Below are 18,015 nucleotides of genomic sequence, written 5' to 3'. Positions count from 1 at the left end.
AGTGTTAGACCGCAATAAAAAATAAATTAAAAAAAGATATGACTCCCTGGCCTAGTCGTCAGACCAAAAAAAAAAAGAATACAAATGACCTAATCCAATAAAAGCCAGAATTCAAGAAACAATTAAATTAAAAATTATTAAAGTGAAGTCAAATGACATAAGTTGGTGAATTGAACTAACATTTATAAAATGGATGTATAATCGTCAGGAAGACCCAAGGCCGAAAATAACAAACAAAAATGAGTAACAAATAAAAATTCAAACTAATTTCCCTCAAGGTAAGAAATCAAAATCCAACAAATTACCCTAAACTACACCAACAAAACAGAGCGAACGAAATTGCAAAAAAAAAAAAAAAAAAAGGTCAGGTCAATCCTACAAAACATCCATTATCCAAAACAAGTAAGAAATAAACAAACTTAATTAACAAAATCGAAAGAATCCATACTGGCGGTCTGACAGCTGAAGAGGAGACAGGATAAGTGCGACAAGCTTATTTTTCAATAGTGCTATAATGCAGCTGAAGTTTTAAAAACTTCTTTGAGAAGTAACACACGGGATTATCCATACTGTGCTCATCTTCTTGCAGGAGCGCAGCACCAGCTCCGTTAGCACTGGCATCCACTTCGATCTTAAAATGCAATGAAAATCTCGGCGCTGTCAACACAGGGTTGCTACATAACAAAAACTTAACTGAATCAAAAGCGGTTTGACAAGTCTGAGTCCATAGGAAATCTCGAGTTTTACTCAGCAAGTTCGTAAGAGGCAAAATGATATCTGAAAAATTTCGGCAGAACCCCCGGTAATAACCCACCATGCCTAAAAACCGTTTCAGTTCACTTTTAGTTTTTGGTACTGGGAATTCTAGAATCGCTTGCACAGGGCGAACTTGTCCCTGACCAACCTGCTTTCCTAGGTAAGTTACCGTAGCTTTACCAAATTTGCATTTTGCGAGGTTAACTTTAAGTGAAGCCTTTTGTAAACGGTCAAAGACAGTGTAAAGGGTTTTCAAATGCTCATCCCAGGTGGAGAAATAAATCACAATATCGTCCAAATATGCCTCACAACTTGAAACACCAGATAATATAGAATTCATAAGACGTTGAAATGTTGCCGGGGCATTTCGAAGGCCTAAAGCCATCACAGTATATTTTAGTAGGTTATCAGGAGTGACAAATGCGGAAATTTCGGCAGCCCTTGGTGTTAAGGGTACCTGCCAGTAAGCCTTAAGTAGTCCAACTTAGTAACGAACACACCCGAGCTGACTTTGTCCACACAGTCCTCCATCCGAGGGAGGGGAAAAGAATCAGCTTTTGTGGCTGCATTAACCCGTTGATAATCAGTGCAGAAATGAACTGAACCATCACTTTTGGGAACAAGAAGACAAGGTGAACTCCATGGACTATTACTGGGAAAAGCGAAACCATTATCAAGAAGATACTTAATCTCAGATTGCATTAATTCACGCTTAGTTGGATTTAAATGATAAGCATGTTGCTTAATCGGAGAATGATCGCCTACCCCAATGTCGGGATAAGCAGCAGTAGTACGAGAGGGCACATCTGAGAACAGAGCAGGATGAGACTGAATTAACTCACATACATCACTTTGAGATGAGTCAGATAGATGTGACAGAAAAAAATGCTAAATCTGTCAAAATTTGTGAATTTTGCAATCGCACACCCATCACAGGAATATTTCGTAAAGTCAACACATCCTCGTCTGGACAATATGTTAAATGCACAGGAACAGAAGCAACGGGGACAATAGGGTTTTTAGACTCTGTCATCGTCTCGCGTCACATACGGTTTCAACATATTAATATGACACACTCGAGTCTTCCTCTTTCTGTCAGGAGTATATATCACATAGTCCATTTCACTAACCTTTGATTTGACAACATAAGGACCATGGAAACGTGCTTGCAACACAGATCCCAAAATTTGGAGTACAACTAAAACTTTTTCACCTTCATGAAAACAGCGAGGAACAGTGTCTTGATCAAAATGGGCTTTCATTTTTGCCTAGGTAGACGACAATGACATACGAGCCAGATCACAAAGGACAAAGGAGCTCACATAATCCAACACATTAGTTGAAGGAGATTCCTTAGACATCCACTTTTCCTTCAAAAGCTTAAGTGGACCTCGGACAGTGTGTCCAAAGACTAAATCTGCTGGACTGAATCCCAAAGATTCTTGTGTGGTTTCACATAACGCAAATAACAAGAGCGGTAAACCCTCATCCCACTCTTTCGCTGAGTCCGCACAATAAGTACGCAGCATAAACTTCAAAGTCTGATGAAATCTTTCCAAAGCGCCTTGCGACTCTGGATGATAAGCACTTGCCACATGATGCTTTATATTCAATTGGGTCAACACTTGTTTAAACACTCTGGACATAAAGTTAGATCCTTGATCGGTCTGTACTGTTTTCGGTAACCCAAAAGTAGAAAATAATTTAAGACCGCAGAACGACCTTAGAGCGTAACGGTACAGCCTCTGGGAAACGAGTTGCCGTGCAGAGCATCGTGAGTAAATACTGGTACCCAGTTTTTGTTTTGGGCAGTGGACCAACACAATCTAAAATCAGATATTGAAATGGTTTTCCCACAACATGAATAGGACACAAAGGAACAGGAGGAATAGTCTGGTTTGGCTTTCCAGCGAGCTGGCACACATGACAAGATCGACAGCATTTCGTTACATCCGACTTTAAACCAGGCCAGAAAAAGTCTCAAAATGCGTATGTATGTTTTCGTGATACCTAAATGACCGGAAAAATTATGATCATGAGCCAAATTCAACACTTGAGAACGCGAATTAACAGGTACCACAATCTGATAAACTGAATTACATTCGGATTCACTGACACTTGATGACCACTTCCGCATTAATAATCCATCATCCCAAAAATAAGCACTGGATCTCTCATCTAAATGGTCTTTTCCCACCGCTGACATACGGCAGCGAGAAAGAGAAACATCCTGCTGTTGTTCAGTGATAACTGTCTCTCTGTCAATGAACAATGACAGATAAACTTCAGCACTCGAATACATAGACAGTGGTTTAGAGCATTTTAACTAAAACGTCAGCCGACTTACGAGACTCATCGATATTAACAGTCAACTTCAGAAAGCTTACATTTACATTTATGCATTTGGCAGACGCTTTTATCCAAAGCCACTTACATTGCATTCAAGGTACACATTTTTACATTATTGCTTTCCCTGGGAATCGAACCCATGTCCTTGGCGTTGCTAGCGCCACGCTCTACTGGTTGAGCTACAGGAAAGCTATCGGAAAGACCTACCCCGTCTCCGAACCTACGAGCTTGCGGTTGCGTAACTGCGCACACTGGAAACACCGAAGGAAATTCAGACGCCAAATCTCTTGAACTCTGAAGTTCACAAATGTGATCATTGATCACTTCAGGAAGTGATAACACTTTTTCTCCGGCAAGATCATTGCCAAGGATCACATCAATCCCTCTAATAGGCAACTGCAGACGTACAGCAATTTTGACAGGGCCAGAAACTAGGTCAGACGTAAGATATACATAATGAAGTGGAACCTTAGGTATTCCCAGCTCAATGCCTTGAACCAAGACATTTGAATTGCATGATGAATTTTTAGAAAATGGTAACACACTATCAAGTATAAAAGACTGACCAGATCCAGTGTCACGGAGAATCCGAACTGATTTTGTTTCTGTTTTATCAACGAAAGACACCGTACCATCGGAAATAAATGGATCATAAACTGGATCAACCTTCCGTTGACCACTGTTACTTTCCGATTTCACACTAACAAAACCAACGGTTTTATAATTATCCCCTGTTGGTGACTGATTTCTCTTTTTCAGCACCGGGTGTATTTTTGATGTCAAGTTCACCAATGCAATTTCGGGAGTAATGAACCCATTTAATCTCTCAATTTAGGCATCTCATTACCATACTATATGGGGTGTGATCGGCTTACATGGCTGGAGGTGTGTGTAGGCCTTATCAGCCTGGCCTACTTGGATTGGATTGTTGGGATTTCCTAGCAGGAAATTCCTCTGTGTGAGATTTTATGGCTCTTTGTTTCAAGCGTGATTCAGCTGGGTCTGTGCCCATTTATACTCCATTTAATACAACAAACACACACGTTGTGTTTATGTAGATTGGTGTTCTTATTTGAAACAGCATATGTACTTTAATTATTCCTTTTTTCTTGTCTTTTCAGCTGCTGTGGTAATTGTATCAGGGAGCCTTGCAGTTCTTCTGTTGTAAGGATGCTGCCTGGACGTGTCTATTGCTGTCTGAAACAAATCGATGAGCCCTGAATGCCTGATGAACCCAACACTAATGTACAGTATATATGTAATTCAGCACATTCATAACCGTGTGTCATGCCAGCATGCTTTAAAAACATGGATAAAACTAGACCAATTTTTTAAAATAAAATAAAAAATATTTTACTTCACAGTAATATTCCAATCACTTTAAAGATTAACACCATTTGAAAACTTGCCATAAGGGAAATTATACTGAAACCACAGTCTGTGATTTATTGCAAACTCTCACATTTTTTAATAAGGAATGTTTTAAAAACTAGAAATAACACATGAAGCTTGATAAGAGCCAAGTGATAAAAACGTACAAACTAAAAATACTTTTTGGTTGAAGTGCAAACAAGCCACTTCACTGTCCATCTTTGTTCCACCAACAGGTCACAACATCTCACCTACATAAAGTCATTTTCTTAGCTTCTGTCGAAAGAACATGTTATTTGCATTTACTGTAGGCAAAAGAGTTCTCTGGCTATTCAAATGATTCACTATATTCCTACTCAAATGACAACCAAGTCTATCGGAGGAAAAACACCCCACTAAAACCAGACATTATTTGTAAAATACAAGATTCTTGCCAGATTAATGTACGTGGATTTAATTGTTAATAATTTAAATTGTTGAAACCGTACAATGTTGGCTTTGTTGATGGTGTCACTACACACCAAACCCAAAACCCAAAGACACAGGCACAGAGAGAAATTTGAGAACATTTACATGTAGATTTACATTCATTATTTTTTTAACATGCTTTATAAGCAAATTACTTCCAAGAAAACTCGCCATGCATATTGTGGAAACTTGCTTCAAAACATGCTAAGTGTCCATCTGATCAGCCTGTTGAATTTATTCGTCATAATATGTGAGTCTACACAATAACAGATTTTCAAGCAGAAGCTGTTAAATCTCAAATTTACCAACATGAAACTACATGTTAATAGGCATGATGGCAATGGTCCATGTTGGCCAAGCACATTACGATGATCATAATAATGTGCATAATAATACAAGAAAATAGGAAATAAGAATGTCATATTTAATCAAATGTACAGAGCAGCACCCAATACATCACTATATGAACATATACACCAATCAGCATAACATTATGACCGTGAATAACTCTAATGATCTCTTCATCACGGCTCCTGTTAGTGGGTGGGATATATTAGGCAACAAGTGAACATTTTGTCCTCAAAGTTGATGTGTTAGAAGCAGGAGAAATGGGCAAGCGTAAGGATTTGAGCGAGTTTGACAAGGCATGGTGAGTTTATTTATATAGCACATTTCATACACAATGGCAATTCAAAGTGCTTTAGATAGAAATTACTTAAAATAGTGATAACATTTGCATAAGGAATAGGAATAGCATGTGTCAAAATTAAAAATATAAACAACGATAATTGAAACAGTTGTAAAGAGTAAAATAAAAATAATATTGTGATAAATAGATCCCTATCTGCCTAATTCTAAATTCGGGTACCCCTATCCGAGATGGAAGAGATGGAGCCGGTTCGCAATGTCTCCTGGACCTTACAAGTCAGTCCAAGATGGGCTCCTGTAGGGGACGTTAGCTTTGCCCCACAGGGCCTCCCCTTTCTTGAGTCCGCGACTTTACTGTCTGCTACCACAAGCACAAAGAAGTGAAGCCAAATTTACAGAAGATGACTAGACGTCTGGGTCAGAGCATCTCCAAAACTGCAGCTCTTGTGGGCTGTTCCCGGTCTGCAGTGGTCAGTATCTATCAAAAGTGCTCCAAGGAAGGACCAGTGGAGAACCGGCCACAGGGTCATGGGCGGCCAAGGCTCATTGATGACCGTGGGGAGCGAAGGCTGAGCCGTGGGGTCCGATCAAACAGACGAGCTACTGGAGCAAGCATTCAAGTGAATACAAACCTTCATATAGTTTAGGATTCTCCCTCAGGTTTCATCAGATGATCCAGGATTTGTAGAGTTATAGTCACTCTCAGCTATTTATACCTGGTGCTAGTAGACGTCTCTTATGACAAGCCAGTCTGCCATTTTTAACCTGACTTGGTTTGGATAAAAGAGATTAGTGGCACTGCATTAGTACAGGCTATTTTTGATATCATTAATCACTAAATACATTCATCTCAGTTTGTTTGTTTGTTAATACATGGATATATACATTATGATTTATATGAAACTTTTTTTGTGAAAAATGTTCCAGCTCCAGTCAACAAGAAATATGGGAAAGGAGGAGGAGAAATATGAACATGTGACACAACTGACTGAAGTCACTGGTATGTAAAGCTGAACTTTTACATCACGCTAGCATCTCTCTCTCTCTCTCTCTCTCTCTCTCTCTCTCTCTCTCTCTCTCTCTCTCTCTCAGGAACATCTTTCCTTCAGTGTTCGAATACAAGCAGAAAGACTTGAGAAGTGAACATGAGGGTTTTCTTCAGGACTCTGTCACTTTTACTGGGTAAGTGAAACATCTTTTCTAATATCTTGGGCTTTTCTGAAAGATGAGTCTGGAAACAGAAATGTAGATCACTAAAAAAGGAACAAATACAATACATCATTCTAGAGAATATGACCCACTGAATATTAGCCAATTGACCTTTTTTCCCTCTCTTAAGTATACATCTGAAAAATATCAAAATACTAGGGCTACCTCCTAATAGTCGACTAGAAGAGGGTTGGTCGACCAAAATGTTATTAGTCGTTTAGTCGTGGGGGGAAAAGTGTAGATCACACATGCTGTGACGGACCGATCGTTAACGGCAGGAAATCCAAACATTCATTCATCAACCTCAAATATAGCTTATCACTCAAAATATGCGAGTAGAAGCAACTTTGTCCCACTCTCGCTCTATTGTTAACCTGGATAAATATTAGACAGATATCCAAGTGTTTGTGCGTAGAGTAAACCGGCGCGATTATTTAATTTAACTTAAAACACTGTAATATTTTGACACAGATAAGAGTAATGCAAACTGTAAAGGGCTTACTTTGATTTTAGCTTTTGTAAAATAAAGAAAACAAACAGGATGAGCTTTCTGCCATTTTGGTCTCAGTGAACTTGAGTATGTCATAAAAATGGACCGAAACTCAGCGAATACTTGCCTCACAGACCTGAGAAATATATCTATAGATGGCTTGAAATATCTGCTTTTGAACAAATCAGTTCAAATGGAAAAGAAATGTGCTAATCCTGAAACATATAGGCGGAGATGATTAACCCCTTGCCTGTCACCCCCGATTTGGCAAATGGAGCATTTAGACATACTCATAGTATAACGACAGCTGCTCATAAGTTCTTCTGAATATACACATAACCAATATATATTTAGAAAGCCAACACTTGAGAGTTTACAGCTGAATATATATAGAGATATATAGGCTAAAACATACAAATACAATTTTTTAATATTTTAAAAATTTCTTCATGTATTAAAATATTATGTGAATGTAGTATAACGACAAATTGAAGGCAAAAGTGTGGTCATGCTTTATTTAAAATATGAGGCTGTTATGTCTAAAACTATGAATGTTATTAAACATTTTCTAAGATAGATATGTCTGGATGTTTTTTTTTTTTTAGATGCTTTTATCAAATAAGTTTGTTGGCCTGAAGACACGTTTGCAGTCTTTTGTCTAATGTCTGGCGAGGAGAACAGCTCGATTAATGCTACAATGTGCTCACTCGACGATCATTTCACACTTTTGAATGTATGAGACGTAATCCTCATTATTCTTTTGTTATGAATCTTTTGTTTTTTTAACAGCCATTATTCAATCAATTATAACACATATGCCTGCCTAAATGGCCCATTAACAGTGCTGTATTTAATTTAGTAGTCAACATTATCTAGTCTTTCTATAATAAAAAAAAAGCTAAACTTAAAGCACATTATGTGAGTTATTGTAACATAAATAGACAAAGCTCCTGGTCCAACAGGTGCATTAGAGCTTCAGTTAGCATCAATCTACACAACACAATTTAAAAGATTAATATTACACCTTCACTATATTTTTCTTTAGACCACCATCGAGTGTTTGTATTAGTTTCCTGTCGTGATATAATGGGGATTTCATTCAAATGGTGATGTTAAAACATGTTATATTTATCATTTTATATGGAGCTAATCGCTACATCTGTTAGCAGTCATAATGTAAACATTCATTATTGATATAAAACAGCTGAAATCACATGAAAAATATTTATTTAATATCTATAGTTATCGTGTGTTTATTAGCTTCTTAGGTCAAGCGTAGAAATGTAGAATAGGCTCGTTCTTCACAGAGCCAGAATGAGGAAGCGTTCACAGGAGGAGCGCGTCATGCGGAGGGCGGCGTTGAGCGGTGTTGAGCAGTAAGATTATTGACAGCTCAGTGAGCAAATCAACGCCTGCTGACTGATATTTAATGCATATCATTAAGAGGAGACACAGAGAGAGATATGTGTATGTTTTAGCTCTTTTAGATCGAATAATTCCGTGAGAAATGAATAGAAATGGTATTCTGTTTGACAAAATATTTTGCAAGCATGTGATAATATGTCAATATTTCTCCAAATATGAGCACTTTTGAACTAAGAGCTAAACTGAAAGCTGTTCTTTGCGATCTCTGTGAACACAAATGAGCCGCTGCAGATGAGAGAGAAATAACGTGCGCGTGATATTCCATTCAAAATATCGTTCATAACGGATCGATAATAATGCACTCCTGACATAAATTAAGAAATTAATGTCACTGCAACACAGTTTTATCATAAACAGTGTTCAAATATCGAAGCTGGAGTCTTTAATCTGTCTGATGGTACCCAGTTTGTCCAGATAAAGGAAGAGTGGGATGTTTATCGAGCAGTGAATGTTGGACAGTAGTAATCTGAGGCCATCTGCGATCTTTGAAAGGCATTGAGTTAACTTAATCTCTGCAGCCAAAAACAGAAAAAAAATGATCAATCCATGATTAAAATGTTTAGACAATGTCCATCTCTTTTTTCACAAGACATTCCTAATCATGTTTGCCAGTGCACTTCTGCAAGCTTGTGGATTTACGCGCTGATTAGTAATATAAAACGTGATTCGTTGACTAATGACTTAAACAACCATTAGTAGACTAGAAAAACTACTCGAGGGCGGCCCTACAAAATACTATAATAATGTTGATAGAAAAAATATGAGATGGGATGAAAAATCCTGTCAATTCTTTTGGGTTCTCTTCCAGAAGTTTTGGGAAATTTGGGGATTTTTTTCCCCATCACCAAATATAAGACAAGTTCAGTTTTACAGCAGAATGAGAGTTTGTCTCATTTTTGATGACATTTGCCTCATTGATTGTGTTATTTTCTGTTTATTACTGTGAAGCTGCTCTGAAACGATCAGTATTGTATAAATAAAGGCGATTTGATTTTACTTCAAAGTCTATTAATACTGCCTGCCATTCTGTCTCTTATTTCAAGGGTTTTTCTCAGTTCAAATGAAGGCAGATGAAAAAGAAGGTAAGATTTCATTAAAATAAACACTATTACATCTTTTGTTAGTTAGTTTGTGTCGCTGTGAAACATGTTTAGGACTCACACATGATGAAAACTCATGAATTTAAAAATCCCATGCAAAGGAAATTTAAATACCAACAGATTTAAAGATGAAAATAAAGCAGGTACTGTTACGAACTCCCCTGTCTAGGGTAAAGGAGAAAGAAGAGAATATAAAATTATAAATAAAATACGATAAACGCTTAGGTCTAGAACCCTCGTCTCCTGTCCCGGCACTGATTTAACACCAACACAATGAATCAATCAAAAAGATTTATTTAAGGAACATAGGAAAGCAATAACAAAGACCAAAGATCTTATTTAGGGGCTTTTCTTCAGGACAGGGTATATGCCACAGGGTATAATAACAACCAAAACCAATCTAACTATTTTTAACCAACTAAATAACCTATACACAAAATAAGGATGTAAACAAACAACATAAATCTAAACCTAACTGCCTCTCTCAACATAAACAGGAGAAAACGATATACAAAATAAACGGCGCCCAACTCACTACAGCCTCCTTAACTTAAACTAGAAACATATTTAAGTGATGGTGAAACAAAACAAATGTAACTTGGCCTGCACTCGGTAGGGATGGCTGACGCAAACCTGACGTTTCGACGCTGTGTCGAGATCCCGAAGCGCTGATGTGTCGAAACACTGCTCTGAGCTGTGATTCGACACACCCATGTCACGTAACTACAGCTAAACGAAGCACCGAAGTATTTCATCAGGTGCGCCTGTCGAAACTGCTTTGATTAAAAGGGCGGGAAGAAACCACACAGTCACACATCTGAATGAACCTCATTCCCAACAGTTTAAAAGTGAAGTTAATTCATCTTCACATCATGGGTTTTGTGAGAGAAGATACATTTTGTGATACAAGTGTGATTACTTTGGTTAGTTATATTTAGGCTAGGCTCCATTTGGAAACCACATAAAGTGAGATGTGTGTATTGTGTTGGCCCAGAATGCATGATCCATTAACTTAATTTTCAGTAATTTTCCCTCATTTGTATGTACTTGCTAAAAAGGCTGGATAAATGTTTTATATATATATATATATATATATAATATAATTCCTTCACCAACAGCGCAATTCATATTTTTGAATAAAAATGTTATGTAACAAATAACCTATTGTGGCTTTATTTATGAGAAAAAAAACAAAAACAAAAAACTAAAGTTATTTACAAAAGGAGGCTACAGGTTACAAAACCAAGTAGTTGTCAGACAGATGTTAAAAACACGTTTTTTTGTTTTGTTTTTTACATACAGTAGTAGATCACGCTCAAGGTTATATTAGATAAATACACACAAGTGTCCACTAGATGGCGTCATAGAGACGGGTGTCAGGTGTTGTTTTGAAGCTTCAGCACATTTGCTTCAACTGTTTCAGTGTTTCACCAAGCCTCGGTCTGCCCATCACTAGCACTCGGGGACTAAAAGGAAACGGAAAAGAATCCTAATATAATCAAAATTACATCTCCTATACACTCATCTCAAACACTAGTGAGATCTCTTACATTGGACACCACTAACAATGCAGAAACCAGTGCTAAAGTCTGCAACAGGAGACAGGGATTCTTCACAAGAGAGACGGAGGATAAAACCTCCTGCCTCTCCTGCATTGCAGAGCTGGACATCTTTATATAGCAGATCACAGGGTTGTAGGAGCAAATCAGCAACGGGAGACACTCAGGGCACTGATTAACAACAGGTGTCGCTACTCATCCTAAGAGAGCAGAGGGGGAAAAAAGAAAAGACAACAGACACCCACATCTTTACAAGAATACGTACAATTACGTAACAGTACAGAATAACTAAATTATTATAAATGGCTCAAGGTATACATTTTAGAGCTGTCAATCGATAAAAAAACTAATTGATAAAAAAAATCTATAATTATTCATGATTAATTAATAAAACCTAGTATTAAAGAAAAAAAAGTTAAAAGCATTCACTTGAATAAGAGCATGATCATACACTCACCTAAAGGATTATTAGGAATACACACTAATACTGTGTTTGACCCCCTTTCGCCTTCAGAACTGCCTTAATTCTACGTGGCATTGATCAACAAGATGCTGAAAGCATTCTTTAGAAATGTTGGCTCATATTGATAGGAGAGCATCTTGCAGTTGATGGAGATTTGTGGGATACACATCCAGGGCACGAAGCTCCCGTTCCACCACATCCCAAAGATGCTCTATTGGGTTGAGATCTGGTGACTGTGGCGGCCATTTTAGTACAGTCAACTCATTGTCAAGAAACCAATTTGAAATGATTCGAGCTTTGTGACATGGTGCATTATCCTGCTGGAAGTAGCCATCAGAGGATGGGTACATGGTGGTCATAAAGGGATGGACATGGTCAGAAACAATGCTCAGGTAGGCCGTGGCATTTAAACGATGCCCAATTGGCACTAAGGGGCCTAAAGTGTGCCAAGAAAACATCCCCCACACCATTACACCACCTCCACCAGCCTGCACAGTGGTAACAAGGCATGATGGATCCATGTTCTCATTCTGTTTACGCCAAATTCTGACTCTACCATCTGAATGTCTCAACAGAAATCGAGACTCATCAGACCAGGCAACATTTCTCCAGTCTTCAACTGTCCAATTTTGGTGAGCTTGTGCAAATTGTCGCCTCTTTTTCCTATTTGTAGTGGAGATGAGTGGTACCCGGTGGGGTCTTCTGCTGGTGTAGCCCATCCGCCTCAAGGTTGTGTGTGTTGTGGCTTCACAAATGCTTTGCTGCATACCTCGGTTGTAACGAGTGGTTATTTCAGTCAAAGTTGCTCTTCTTCAGCTTGAATCAGTCGGCCCATTCTCCTCTGACCTCGAGCATCAACAAGGCATTTTCTCCCACAGGACTGCTGCATACTGGATGCTCTTCCCTTTTCACACCATTCTTTGTAAACCCTAGAAATGGTTGTGTGTATAAATCCCAGTAACTGAGCATATTGTGAAATACTCAGACCGGCCCGTCTGGCACCAACAACCATGCCACGCTCAAAACGGCTTAAATCCCCTTTCTTTCCCATTCTGACATTCAGTCTGGAGTTCAGGAGATTGTCTTGACCAGGACCACACCCCTAAATGCACTGAAGAACTGCCATGTGATTGGTTGATTAGATAATGGCATTAATGAGAAATTGAACAGGTGTTCCTAATAATTCTTTACTAATATATCTACACTGAACAAAGCAGCAGTTTTTGTAATTATATGGGCTATTTAGGATATATTATTTATTTTACAAAGTAAGCTAGAATTTTTTTTTTTTAAATAAGCTGTCCAAGTCAACAGAGAAATCACAAAATGATTTGCAACTGGAAAACAGGATGTGTGTAAAAAGAGATTGTGATTTAGTCCTGCAGATGTTGGTTATTTATGGGAGTGTTTATGAAATATTAAAGATCCACCTACCTACTGTAACAGCACCTCGATGACTCACGTTAATCGGCTGTGAGCTTATTTCAAGCTTTAAACCTGTCTGAAAAATATGCAGCGCTGTTCCCGGCAAGTAAAAGAGCAGCAATAATCACGTCAATAATTCTGGAAATGAGAAAAAGAGCACAACAGGAGAGATATCACATTTTATTTGGCTGTTATTGCCATAAGAAACACAGTACAGAGAAAAACTAGCATTAAACAAGTCAAACTGACCAACTAAAGCAAACACTGATCACCATAATGGTGACTTCAAACCAACATCTTGTTTTCAAAAGAACATCAGCCTATGAACTCTATTAATTCTAATATCAATAGTTCTTAACTAGTCTTGTTTATTAGTTCTTTGATTGTTCCCAGGTGTATCTTGTTTGCCCATTGCCCCTTGTGTATTGTGTTCCTTGTTGAGTTTTGTCCTACACGGATGTACATTTGTTGAATCTCATTCTGTTCCTTGAGTCTCTGGAGTGTATTCCAGAAAGCAAGGGTAACTTACCGTCATATATATATATACCTTGAACTCTTGGTTGATTAACCCAAACCTTGCTTACTCGAGGTTTGCTGGTTCCAAAAACACATTCCGTGAGTAAGTTCAGACAACTCAGAGTATGTTCCCAGTTAACACACAAGACATTCTCAACAGAGCGACGAATCGATTATTCACTATGGAAACAGACACCAAGAAGAAGCACACAATTCTACTTCCTCTTCTTTTTTTGTTTAATGGCGATTTACATAACATACTTAATGCACATCACCACCTATTGGGTGGTTATGCAATATTTGTTTCCATTTTTTTTCCTTTAATAAGAATCATTTTAATAAGTAATCTTTATTCACTGAGATTAAAGATTATATTGTTTGCTTGATGCTAATTAATTGAATGCAGATCAATGGGTTAGATGACAATACAATAAGTATTATTATTATCAAATAAATATTTTTAAATTGCATTAAAATTTAAAATTGTTTAATTATTTTTTAATCAAATTTTTTAGAATTAATATTTTTATATAATTTTAATTTTATATAATATAATTGAAACAAATTTGGTAATATTAATAATTATATTAATTATAATAGAAAACATTTAAATAGCTTTTAAGCAAACTAATCCTGGAACATTTGTTCAGATTTGTTCAGAGAGTGAGCTGCAATGAAATACACACATACCCTGAAAGTTACCTCTGTTTTTGGAGCCGAAAGCCGAGCTTATCTGCTAACTAACTCTTAAACATACCCAGGTATGGCACATAACCTGTTTTCTGGAATACCCTGAGGCCTGTTTCATGAAGCTAGCTGAACAAACTCTGAGTTTCAGAGCAGCTTTAGAGTTGACCAATCCAGATAAATCCGACCTGGTTTAGATCAAGTCCAACCGTTTCTCAAAGCTCGGTATAAACTTTCTCTGTCCACTCAGGTTTAATCCAGAGTTAGTGATTAACTCTGAAGCGTGCGCCTGAAAGTGTGACACGTGCGGCAAACAGCCACTCACAGCGTCCGTTTGATTCACTTCTCTTCTGAAGATTGAGAAAATTCAGCTGAAAGAATATCTGTATATAATAATTATACAGTAGGTTCACAAAGAGCTCAAATAAATACACATTGTTTAAAATAATTATGAAAGCATGTATTATATTTATATTACTATTTGGCTACTTGTCAATTAATATAATATTTATATGAACATAGTATATGAATTCAAAGTGATTATAATTCATGTAATATAAATATAATAAATAATTAGCACCAAAAGATACACAATTTTATTTCAAAAGTTTTTTCATTATAGAAAACCGAAATGGCAGGAGGAAGAAGCGATCGCTACTGCTTGCTGAATTACTCGAACAGTGTTTTTTAAATTATTTTTTAAAATAAAACCCAACATTAACCACCGCTGAAAAAGATTATGTCTGCTCTGTCTAAACGAAACTGTTTGATTAACTATTTGTCGTCAAATATTTCGAACACATTCTCCCTCTATTGAAAGATTTGCGCACGTCTCTGTCTCCTCAGCGCCATCTCAAGCCCCTACTGGCAACTCCTAACCACTTGAGAGACCTCTCCAGCTGTCTTAAATAACTGGGAGAGTAAGAGTGATTCTTAGCTTTAAGAAATGTGATAACTTGCTTTTATACTTAAGTTTGAAAGTAGGGGTACATTTCATGAATTCTCAGCACTTAAGACTAAAATAGCACTTTGAGAAGCTTGATAAATACGGGCCCTGATTGACAGCTCAATTGGACCGAAAAACCTTCAAAATAATCTGATTGATATCGATCTGAATAACATTTTGAATGATTGAAAGTGGAGGTTTATTTCTTTTCTAATCTGATCAAGAGAACATGTAAACACTGGAATGGACTGATAACCGAAACTGGAAAGGACTGCGCAGATGTAATGATGTAGAAATGGTGTCATGATGCGCAGATCGAGACGCAGTTGTTAAATAAAATGTCATAAATTACTCGTTATTCAATTTTCTCTTCCACGTCTGTGAATTCATCATCAGTCATAATCTTATCCACAGTTTTATTTGTATAGCACTTTCTACAATATACAGTTTTTTCCCCATGAACGTATTCTAGTGAACATAGCAGGATGGGGCACACCCAGCCAGTCGGCGGTATTAGACAACGAAAATCCTCAAAACGCTCTGGATAGGAATCCCTCCACCATTACACATACACCGTCACAAACCGACCCGTGGTGGACGCTGGATCTGCTGAAGGTGTACACCGTGACCAGAGTGGTCATCACTAACAGAAACAGCTGGAGCGAGAGGATAAACGGGGCAGAGATTCGGGTCGGAAATGTCTCAGATGCTTTCAGCAACCCCATGTGAGTCTCTCTGATATATTCTTATTTACAGAGATTTTGTCCAGTTGGCTGGTAACTCTTTAGATTATTATAAAGCATCTTTAGAACCAGTTAACTGTTTGCCTCCACTGTTCACTGATCATAACTCTGACCGGTTATACAAAACATCCTGTTGATAAGAATCAGAGACTTCAGCAAACTGTTTTAAAAAAAATAATCTACTTCTCACCAATGCTGCCTTTATTTAATCAAAAATACAGTAAAAACAGTAATATTGTGAAATAATACAATTTCAAATAACTGTTTTCAATGTGAAAAACTTATTTGTGTGATAAAAGCAGAGTTCAATGATCATCTTCTAACATCAGTTAGAGAGAAGAAAATACAAGTCATAATGAGCAAAAGCAACTCACACCCTTGTCTCTCTCCAGATGTGCTGTAATTCCTAGTATTCCAGAAGGAGCTTCCAGCAACTTCCCATGTAACAGGATGGCTGGACGATATGTATCTGTGGTTATTCGTGGAATTGATAGGTATCTGACTCTCGCTGAGGTGGAAGTCTATGTGGTTTATCCAGGTAATTCATAACAACCTGGTCTAAAACCTTTTGTCAGGGGAATTTTGACTGATTGCTTTAAAGTGGTTTAAATATATTTATAGAGTTTAGTTCTAGTCTAGAACCAGACAGATCTGGTAGAAATGTATTCCTAAAATAAAGTAAACACTTAAAATAAATAAAATATTTCCTGATACTGTCATTTTACAGATAATTTGGCAGCAGGAAGAAGCGTCACACAGTCATCAAACGTTGGCAGCTGGACCGCTGAACAGGCCATTGATTTCAATCCAGGTTTTTTCCCACAACCATCATTAGCGTGCTCATCAACTGATAGTCAGACTAACCCGTGGTGGAGACTGGATCTGGGTCAGATTTACAGAGTTAGTAGAGTGGTCGTCACTAACAGACGAGACTGCTGTCCGGAACGAATAAATGGAGCAGAGATTCGCATCGGAAACTCTTTGGATAACAACGGCAACAACAACCCTGTGTGAGACCCTCTTTCAGTGGCTTAATATCCATAGAAATCCCTGATTCCTCAAGGCTGAAAACACAAGTGCAGAAAGAATAAAGTCTAAATGAAGTTTTCTCTGTCTCTCTGTAGATGTGCTGTGATTTCTAGTATTCCAGCTGGTGATTCGTCCACCTACACTTGTAACGGAATGGAGGGTCGATATGTGAATCTGATCATTCCTGGAGATTCAAGGATTCTCACTCTGTGTGAGGTGCAGGTCTATGGAGAAGGTCTGATCAAACATACTATGTTGAGATATGTCCATTTATTATTGATTTCTTTACTGATTATACTACTCTCAGCTGTCAATAGAACAAATTTGTGGCTGACACAATGTTCCCATTCAGTCAGTCACGTTTAAAGTTACGTCAGACTGACTCAATGGGGTCTCGTCTGGGGGTCCAATCAAATGCTGAAGTAAACGAAACAATCTTCCTCACACTGACTGACACATCTGAAGTGTGCACAAAAAGGTGCCTCTAAAACAGAGCCCAATCCTGATATATACAGAATTACAATATTTAAAAATATCTGTCTTGTCGAGTATTCACGCAAACATTATCTGTTGTGTTTTAAGTGAACATTTGGTTAATTGTTGGGGAAAAGCCAATAACTAATTTAAAAAAAAATGTTATACTGTTTTTTGAGGTCAACTAACATCATTTGAGTGTTGTTTTTTTACATTTGAATATTACTTATTCATAATGAATAAGTAATAGGCTATTTTCTACCCTGTTTTGAGGTTCTCTCATGCATGCTCGGTTTTAGTGCCTCATTGAAGACTTTAACGGCCACGGCTAGGATTGGATAAGATTTGTATATCACA

At 37.6% G+C, this 18,015-nt stretch overlaps 1 protein-coding gene and 1 non-coding gene across 2 annotated transcripts; one reads left to right on the top strand and one right to left on the bottom strand.

The window, feature by feature from the left end:
• Positions 1 to 3,221: 3,221 nt before the first annotated feature.
• On the bottom strand, positions 3,222 to 3,296 carry trnaa-agc (transfer RNA alanine (anticodon AGC)). The gene has a single exon. It is a non-coding gene; the product is annotated as a tRNA-Ala (tRNA).
• Positions 3,297 to 6,747: 3,451 nt separating this feature from the next.
• On the top strand, positions 6,748 to 17,968 carry LOC137075229 (fucolectin-6-like). The gene is made up of 7 exons (XM_067443601.1): positions 6,748 to 6,774; positions 9,760 to 9,798; positions 15,885 to 16,137; positions 16,548 to 16,693; positions 16,883 to 17,165; positions 17,280 to 17,419; positions 17,958 to 17,968. The coding sequence occupies exons 2-7, from the start codon at positions 9,777 to 9,779 to the stop codon at positions 17,966 to 17,968; spliced, it is 855 nt and encodes a 284-aa protein (XP_067299702.1). The 5' UTR covers positions 6,748 to 6,774; positions 9,760 to 9,776.
• Positions 17,969 to 18,015: the final 47 nt, after the last annotated feature.

Source organism: Pseudorasbora parva, chromosome 1, assembly GCF_024679245.1.
Source record: "Pseudorasbora parva isolate DD20220531a chromosome 1, ASM2467924v1, whole genome shotgun sequence".
Taxonomy (NCBI): Eukaryota; Metazoa; Chordata; class Actinopteri; order Cypriniformes; family Gobionidae; genus Pseudorasbora; species Pseudorasbora parva.
Note: the sequence above shows the minus strand (reverse complement) of the source record. Positions and strands in the feature narration are given on the sequence as shown.

Bases quoted from the DNA above. Each gene is read 5' to 3' on its own strand.
- LOC137075229 (XM_067443601.1), top strand. From the start codon at position 9,777: ATGAAGGCAGATGAAAAAGAAG. The intron at 9,799-15,884 runs GTAAGATTTCAT...AACGTATTCTAG, and splicing joins GAAGGCAGATGAAAAAGAAG to TGAACATAGCAGGATGGGGC. The intron at 16,138-16,547 runs GTGAGTCTCTCT...GTCTCTCTCCAG, and splicing joins GATGCTTTCAGCAACCCCAT to ATGTGCTGTAATTCCTAGTA.